Here is a 9,455-nt window from a genome sequence, read left to right as displayed (position 1 = left end):
TTTACTGTGCAGTGAGTTAGAAGATAGCTAATAAGCTAGTTAAACTCTTAATGTGACACTTCACACTCATTTCTACACATGCAGATACATTCAGTGAATCAGTTTGTGTCCTGTAAAAGAGACTCATACTTCACTTCATAAAGAATCCATGGGAAAGAAACCTCACAGATCTATCCGTTCCAGTGATGAAAGCAAGATCCATATTTATGAGATAATAATAGCGTTCTATGTCTAATACCTTTCCCTAAGAAAAAAACTAAAACAACAGAGTAAGTTTCACGTGTCCCTTATTTGTTCCACCCAGTGGATTGTTACCAGTATTTTACCAGTTGCAGTCACTTGTTTGTTTTCTGGTTTGGTTTTTTTCCAAAGACCGGTAATTTTAGACAGCGCCAGCCCAGAGAGCTCATAAGAGTCCTGCACCCTGAGTGCCTCATTATCCAACATCTCATTTCTAAAACAATAATTCACTCTCTGGGCTGCTCTAACAGAACAAATTGATTCATACTAGAGCATCAGAAAGTTGTTTTGTTAATGTTTTTAAATTGCCATTAATTGAGTTCAGTTCTTGAGACAGATGTATAAAATCCTATCAGTGCGTAAAAGCTTTTCATTATGTGATAAACCAGAATGAAAGTATAACCTGATAAACTGTTACCTTTAAGATGCATGATTTCTTGGAATGACCTGAGCTGTCAAAATGCAGGGAGGGGTTGATTGCATGTTCAGAGCAGAGGAAGAATTTCTGGAAACATAATTTTTGAGAGCAGGCTGGATGGAGTTCTGAGTTACCTGGTCTAGTGGAAGGTGTCCCTGCCCACAATGAGGGGTTGGAACTAGATGATGTTTGAGGTCCCTTTGAATCCAAACCATTCTATGATTCTATAATTTCAGGAACATGTATGATGATACTTTGATTCTTCATAAACCTGTTCTAAAGAAGCTGAAAAGAGAATTAGTTCTTAAAACAGAACTAAATTCAGATAGACCAGCCACTGAATGAAAACTGTACAGTGTTATACAGCTCTAACAGATGAAACCTTAGATAGGGACCAACTGTATGACTTTGTCAAGAAGAACTTGCCTATATTAAGAATCTAAGTTGATTTTAATAACCAGTTTCTTTCAGGAAGAAATACTTTTTTTCTACAGTGTTTTGTGTAACTTCTACGTTCAAACTTAGAAACTAAATCTAAACTAAATTACTTAGTTTACTTCAAATTAGTAGGATTGCTTCCAGGGGTTTTGGGGGTGGGGGAGTGGAGAGGATTTGGAGGTTCTTCATTGCTGTATGAATCCCAGAAAGGAAAAGCAACATTTAGAGTTGTGCTGACACTAGTACAAATAAACTTAACCAGTCAAAGAACATAGCTGTAAGAATTGGCAGATAGATCTGAACTCCTTCCTAAAAGTGCTGCCAGGGTATTGGCCACAGTCATTTGTGGCACAGGGCCGATTTGCTTCAACCTACTTAATAAACCATAGCACACACAGAGGAACCAAAGCTGGAATTTGACGCTGGTTGAATGAATGATAGAAAGTGTAGGAATATAATTTTAGAAGCTCTAAACTGTTGTTCATGGCTTCTTTTGGCACTTTTTTAAAATCTACGCTGCATATGCCATACATTTCACATATGTGAAAAACTGAAAATATTAGTATACTTTATTGGTACTGCTGGAGCTCTGATAGACAGAGAGAGTAGAAGCAACTGAATTTTAAAATGTGAATCTTTTTTGTGTTTTTTAGAACGCATTATAGAACACTTTTTTCCACTCTCTCTCGTGTAGTATCTGGAGCTTGAGAGATCCAAACATTCAGTTTGCATACATCCCATTTCATTAGCAAATATACCAGTAAACAAAGCAATGTAGATATTAAAGATAACTTAAAGCCCGTTGTCATTTTGGAAGCACGGATTTTGTTGGGTTTCTGGTTTTGGATTTTTGTAACTGCTTGTCCTGCTTTCCAAAATTGTAAATGAGCAGTCATACAGTAGATACAGCAAATTATGAAGTCAGTTCTCTGAAGAATACTACATCTGCTAACCAGGGAGCTATTATATTTTATTGCTGTCTTATATATCCAGCAAGGTTTTTTTTAGAAATAAAAGCACTAGGTATCCAGCATGCAGAACTACCTTACATGGAAACTTTATGGATAAAGAGAAAAACTTTGCATTTTTATGTTTTTGAGTTAATAGAAAACTTGTGGAGTTAATGCAAAGTTGAAATTAATTCTTCCAAAGTTTTGACATTTGTTAGGGAATTATGGTGCATCTGAATAAATAGAGATGCATTTTTCTTGTTTTACTGGGGGAGGGGAAATTTTTGGTCACATCCCTTAGGACAAAATACATCCTTAAGCTCTTAACATATCTGCAGTCTCTATTTCCTGCATGATTTCTAGTCTACATAACTTACCAGTCAGTATAGTCTACATACTTACAAGTCAGTATCATGTATCTTTGTTTATGTACAGCATTTGATACTATTTGTACACAGAGACAGAGGTAATGCTTGTTCCAGGGTTCTTGTATGGTTCATATTCTTTAAATAAGACTCTAAATACATTATCTGGAAAACATGCAAGTGGCACTGTCCTTCACCATGTCACTTTGTCACACAGTAAAATGTAACTTTTTACTGGTATGTATTTTGCAGGTAGAAGAATAAATTTTAATACATTTTTCAATCTTTGAACCTCTTTAAGTATTACTTCCAGTTTAAAATGGTTTTGTGTCATGTACCAAGTGGTTTTTGACAAACTTAATTCTCTTCTGTGATAAAGGTAGAAGCAGACTTGTTCTTACTCTATTTCTAAATGTCTCATCTACCCTGTATCTTCCTTTTTTCTCCTAGAAGATATTTAAAGAAACAGAATCTTTTACTAAAAGAATGTGTTTATTTTTAGATCATTTTCCAAATAAACACAGTGCTACAGATCAACTGCTGTTTATTGATTTGTTGTGTCAATAATTCCATTAACTGTGCTTCATATAATTCCGAATATGCGCTGTTGCCCAAACATATGGTGTGGCACCAGCAGCAGGGGACAAGAAGGAATGAGCATGAAGAAACTAAAGTTCAGGCAGTGCCTCCCTCCTGTGATATTAAGTTACTTAGTTCCAGCACGAGGTGCTGAAGGAAACTACATAGTGTTTCAACTGTTCTGACAATATCTAAGACTTACTCCTTTAAAGAATAAATTTAAGGGAAGAAAGTTATATGTAAATGGACTCCACCACAAGCTGCCTTCTGTCAATTATAAAGGGGTTTTTGCTGTGAGTAATATACTTTTTCCAGATTAAGTAGGAAAAACACACTGAGTTTTCACATATGGGAAACCAATTTGTATTTGATCTGTCATTGTTTCTGATGGTTACTCCTTTCATGTGCCATCCAAGAGCCTGAGCTGCTTTAATGGAGGATCAGCTCTTCTGTTTTCCCTGTATCCTAGGTAAATATTCACTGCATCCATGTCCTCTTCTCAAGTTCAACCTTCTGGCTAAGCAGGCACCAAGTCACTGATAAATTGTTATGAAACCTTGACTGCATAATAATTTATCAAACTATTTTCACCAATAATAAAATATACATACCTGATGGTCTCACAGCTTTCTATTACATAATTAAAGTTTAGATTGCCTGGTAAACTCTTCTTCTTGGTGCACAACACTGATTTTATTTTTTATTATTATTTTTTTCCAGTCATCAGTGGGACTTCTTAAAGAACATCTAATTCTTGGAATTTATTCCACTTTTCAGCTAAAACCCAAATATTGTGACATTCATGGCTCAATGTAAAACACTACATGGGGCAGTATACTTATTTCTGTGAGTTTCTTCATTTATTAGAAATATTGTTTAAAAAGACAACATTAAAAATTAATTATTTCTTTAGTATATTAATTGGAAGTACATGTACCAGTTCTCAAGATGAGACATGCAAATAGTCATGAATTTTTCTGCAGGGGAGCAGTATGCATTTATATTGACTTAGGAGCTGAATTTACCATGTGGAATCAAATGGAAGAGATACATGGACTTTCTTTTTTTTGTTATACATCTCAAAAGAAATATAAATAAAATGTATAAAATTATATGTAGTATATATTGCATATTGATAATATTGAAATAATATACATAATACATATAGTGTATTTGTACATATGGGCATACACAAGGCTTTTCAGCAGGGAAAGATTCGACTAGCCAGAAATAAAGTAAGCCTGACCCATCACAAACTGTTGTAAGTAATTCAGGCTAAGTGGAAAAAGAAAGTCAAATTACTTAATTAAATTTTTAGACCAATCTTTTAACTGACATATATGCACTGCTTTCAAATCACTCTTTTTGTTTCTGTCATTGGACTAAATGTAACAGAGTTGTAGTTGAAAACTCTGAAAGCATGTGAGAAAAGGTATATTAAGAAAAGGAACCTTCTAAAAGGTGTTTCACAGAGACTTGAACCATAAGGCCAGTCGTATCCACCTAGGAGAATTCATTATGTGCCCATCTTCTTTTCCCTAAGTGAGAGTTCTTCCCACTCACTTGGGTAACCTTGTTTGGATTTCTTCACAGTGTAGGGGAGCAGCAGATGTGGAACTAACTGTATTGCTTCTGCCAATACACTTCATCCTTCACAAGCTGCTCTGTGGCATCCTTCTCTCATTAACTGGCCTTAGTATTTCCCAGGTGATTGCACTTACGTGCTCACTAATCACCATTTCTGTGAAATGCAGACTTACAGCACACACACTGACTGATGAGATTTTCCTTATTCTGTAGGTCTGGTCATGTGCTGTACAAGGTGGGTAGGGGCTTTGTAATGGACAATTTTTGTGAAGGTGGGGGGCCTGCCAACCCCTAGAAAGTGAGCAATTTTATTCAAAACATGGTCTGAGAGAAAAGGAAATAACAAGGAAGACTGCTCAGGACTTTTATGTCTTCCAGTGACTCATTGTTTCCAATTTGTTTATATGTACTATTTTTGTAGGCTGCTCATCTATCATTCATGGCTTGGTGTTTCCAACCTCACGTGTGGAATGCAAGAAAATAGCGTGTGTTACATCAGGACAAGATGTAAGAAGGCAACACAAAGTGCAGGGCACTTTGGCTGGGGGATGAGGTTACAATCAACAGGTTCTGTTCTTAAACAGAGCAGAACTGGGCATGTTCTGTGCATCTCCTGGGCATGTCTTATCGCAGACTCCATCTGTGAACCACTGCTGTGGAAAGTAAATGGGAGATGGCAGGAACTCCTGGAAGGCTAAGTGCATGCTGTAATGTAAAAGAGAAAAATATTTCTTACAGTAATAAGGAAACCAGAAGAAGAAAGTGCCTTTGATCACCATGGCTGTCAGGGGCAGCTGTACCTTATATTCACATGAAACTTCTAAGAACTATTAAGCATAATTTCCCTTTTTTTATCTTTCTTAATGCAAGACTTTGATGGGTTTTTTAAATTTATATTTTTCATCTCTTCAAATTGGGGCCTTGATTGCAGACTTTCTCATATCCATCATGACAGTTTAGCAGGTCTTGAGTTATGCATCTACAGCCCTTTCCATCCCATTCCCAGGGGAAATCAGTTTCACTGTTTATTTATTTGGAAAGCACATAGTAAGCCCCTAACCCAAGGATTACATAAATGGTAGTCAGCGCTTTGTTTCTCCTCCTCTCTCCTACTTCTCATCTTGCCTGCCCTGCATTTTTTGGGTTTGGAGGAGCTCCTTTTCCTTCTGTGCCTGTGTGTGCCTTAGGTTTTCTCCTCCTCATCATTTTCTTTTGAGCATATGAGTAACAACGCACTTATCTGTGCTTTCCTGTAGTGGCTGCAGTCGCTGTTTTGGCAACACCTTCATTTCAATTTTACATCTCACATAAATGTTTTGTCATTAGTCCTGTATGTTGCCATTTTTCCTCTGAGGAACAATTAAAAGAAGTGGATTTTCAATTAAACATCATGTGTAATTCACCAGTAATTGAAAGTGACCTTCTTTCTATCCTGCTTTTATTTCTATGCTTGGTTTCAAAGAGCTGTTCTAAATAATGGTGGTGTTGGAGCTTCTTCACAGCAAAGGTTAAGGATTACTCGAACACTATAGTATGCAGAAGCAGCTACTCCTGCTTTTGCAACATTATAGTGAAGAGTTATGACTCTTGTCTGGGGTTGTTTTTTTCCATAGTTTTAGGCAGTGTTAATTCCAAATAAGCTAGAAAGCAGACTTCAACAGAAATAGGGATAACTTAGTTCATAGACACTTTTTTGGAGGACTTGCAGGGTAATTTACTGCTATCACACTCTTGAGTCATCTGTGAGAAAATGAACTGAACTTTGAGCACATGGAACATCTTGTCCCAGTTTCATCATGGTCCTGTGCAGTTATGTAGGCATCTAAATTTCAGAAGTCGTAATTGCTGTTTTTTAGCAAGAATAAACAAATACAGCAGATAGATGTCATTTCAGGGGTGAAACCTAAAAAAAAAAAGAAAGGTCTCATTCCTCTAATTTTCTTCTGAGCAAATCATATTCTAAATAATTGAGATAATACTTTTCTGAGATACTGTCACTGCACATTAGTAATAAATTTTTTTTGTATGTGTGTTTTCCAATTCTTGCCTAAATGATCTCTGGAGCAAGCTTAGCTAAGACTAGTTATGCTTTAATAGCATAGTATTCAATTCCTACTGCAAAACTCAAGCCTGTGTATCTTCAGTTTTCTAAATTATTTTTTTTTTTCTGTTTTTGAAGTCCTGCACAGTGAATGAAACTGTTTCAAATTTTAACTCCAGTGTTTGATATTTTGTTCTAGGTTGTTGGAAGAGGAGCCTTTGGTGTGGTCTGCAAGGCAAAATGGCGAGCTAAAGATGTAGCCATTAAACAGATAGAAAGTGAATCTGAAAGAAAAGCCTTCATTGTAGAGGTACAGTATGTTTGATGGAAAATATAAGATTTGGTAGGGCTTGTTTCCTGAAATTCATGGGTGCATTCAGTGTACTAAAAGCTATGTCTTTATCACAAGCAAAATGCTGCCTGCCGTACCCAGTTCAGGCCTGGACCCTTGTCTTGCAGAACAGGAGACCTGTCAAAGCACATTGCAGCTCCTTTAGTTTGCTTCTCATAAAAGCTGAAAAGCAAGAGTGTGGGAGAGACAGGGCACACAAGTAGGGAAATAACAGTTCTTAGATTCTGTCCCAGTGTGAAGTCAGGGTGCAGCTGGAATACCCACCAAAGCCTTGAACCTGATTAACACTTCCATAGGCCACAGCATAGGTTCTCCAGTACAATCAGGTTGATATTTGAAACTGTTTCTGAGGTTTTTCAACAGTTCTAATACAGTTTGATACATTTTTTTTCTTCTATGCAAGTACATTGCTACCTTAAAGGCAATTACTGTCTTCATTCAATGACTGCTTATTTGAAAATGTCTTGAGTAGTTCAGGTACACTGATAAACTTCCCAAGATACATAATATTTTCTAGAATCAAAAGCTTAATTAAAAATGACATACATTGTGACATGCTGCTTAGTATTTATTCAGTTATAGCTTAGAATGTTCAGGATACACAAGATATGTTAAAAATAAAACTTAATTTCAAACTAACTCTTACAAAATGTGACACACTGAAAGGGCTGAATAAAACATGTTTGTAGTAGGCCTTTCTGTAAATATTTATATGTTGTTCATTATGATGGAAAGTTTTTAAGGTTATTAATTTGAGTCTGGTTTAACACTAAGTAAATCTGATCAGTCTTCCGGGATTTTTGTGCTCAAAAGAGATCTGAGTAGATAATCCCAGAAATGCTTCAGTAATTACTGCTATTTGGGAAATCCTGCTCAGTGCAAGCATCGGTTGAAATATTTCATTCTGATTTTTGGATCTTCTGAAGTGCATAGAAAAAATAGCATTTGCTCTGAAGACAGCGCAAAGTACTTCAGCAGTCTGTGTATAGGAAAAAAAACTGCTTTTTGCTTGCTTCTACTGTGTACTAGTAAAAAAATCCAAATGCAAAATAATGCAGTTGTCAGTACAAACAGTAATAGGTTCTTGGAACTGTGTCATTTTAATTATTTTATGGGGTTGTGGGCTTGGGGACTTCAGAACTTTTGTCCTCTATACTGTCAAAACAGACAATATGACTCTGATTTTTTTAACTTAATCAGACAATTTTTATGTAGTCCCAGAATTGAAGGCTTCAGGAAGAGCACCAAATCTATAGACATCATAGTTGCACAGTGCTTGTGTCTTGAGTGACTTTACTATAGCCTGACAAAGATACTTTCTTTAAACATAATTTCGTAAAACTTTCTTTTAAAATACATGTCCAGTTTGACACAAACCTGACTACATAAATTAAAATGCAAAGAGTGACATAAATCTTGTAATACGTAAAATCACCATCTGGAGTTACGAAGACATAGAAAACTGTACTTGCTGTTGTGGTGTATTATTTATAGCTATGAAAATAAAGCATTAGCCTTTTTTTCCTGTGGTTTGAAACTGTGATTTGTATTGCAGCTTCGACAACTGTCACGGGTAAACCATCCCAATATTGTCAAATTATATGGAGCCTGCCTAAACCCAGTAAGTTATAGCTTATGTCAATATGACAAAAGGTAACTAGCTTAACATATGCAAGCATCAATGCACAGAACGTGTATTTTATATTAAAAATGTATCTTTTATATATTTTTCTAACTTCCAGTGAGAACTAAGTGTAAAACTGATTTTTCTTACATGTAAATACAAACATTTCAAACTGACTGATGTATTTTCCATTAGCTTGGGTATGGGGGCTTTGCAGCTGCTCTCAAAGAACATCCCTTTCAGTTTACAAAAGCTGTTTTCTGCCTCTGCATTGAAAATATGCCTATTTTTTGTCCCCTTCCCCACAAAGGTGTGTCTTGTTATGGAGTATGCTGAAGGAGGTTCTCTATACAATGGTGAGTATCATTTCAGCTTCTTGGAGTTAAAGTGCTAGTATTAGGGCAAACATGTAAACTACAAATTGTTTCATAAATATGAAATTCAATAGAGACCATTCTTAGAGCTATTCAGGAGCCACCTGAACGCTGTCCAGGGCAAACAGCTGGAGGTGGCCTGCTTTACCTGCTTGGTGGACTTCCAGAGATCTCTTCCAACTATTATATGGTTCTTTGAAATTCTTAAAATAATTTTAAGGAGAAAAGAGTGTACTTTTTAAAACCTCTTTTCACTTCACTGGTTTGTTCTTGATAGCAGTTTCTTATGTTTTATACAAGTAATGTAAGGTTTTCCAGTGGAACATCTGAAACATTCTTCCTTAATTTGTAAATTCCCTGGGCATTTGTTTAACATAGACTTTACCAGGGATAGCTGAGAACAAGCAACACTTTTCATATTGAATTTTAACATAAATTATTGTGGAAAATGTACTAAAAAATGGGAAATATTTTGACATTTCTGTTA

At 35.9% G+C, this 9,455-nt stretch overlaps 1 protein-coding gene across 5 annotated transcripts in view; it reads left to right on the top strand.

The window, feature by feature from the left end:
- The first annotated feature begins 6,796 nt into the window (after nucleotides 1–6,796).
- The window catches only part of MAP3K7 (mitogen-activated protein kinase kinase kinase 7), a 36,157-nt gene continuing 33,498 nt past the window's right edge, over nucleotides 6,797–9,455 (top strand). For 4 of the 5 annotated variants that reach the window (XM_031057584.1, XM_031057586.1, XM_014307290.2 and 1 more), the window contains exons 1-3: nucleotides 6,797–6,928; nucleotides 8,526–8,591; nucleotides 8,905–8,950. In XM_031057584.1, the coding sequence (XP_030913444.1) occupies nucleotides 8,917–8,950 (34 nt within the window). In that variant the 5' untranslated portion in view covers nucleotides 6,797–6,928; nucleotides 8,526–8,591; nucleotides 8,905–8,916. The remainder of the gene's footprint in view (nucleotides 6,929–8,525; nucleotides 8,592–8,904; nucleotides 8,951–9,455) is intronic. The other variant, XM_031057583.1, reaches the window with a different exon arrangement.

The sequence above is a fragment of the Geospiza fortis genome, unplaced genomic scaffold, assembly GCF_000277835.1.
Source record: "Geospiza fortis unplaced genomic scaffold, GeoFor_1.0 scaffold264, whole genome shotgun sequence".
Classification (NCBI taxonomy): Eukaryota; Metazoa; Chordata; class Aves; order Passeriformes; family Thraupidae; genus Geospiza; species Geospiza fortis.
The sequence above is the reverse complement of the archived record's forward strand: the minus strand, read 5'-3'. Positions and strand labels throughout refer to the sequence as shown.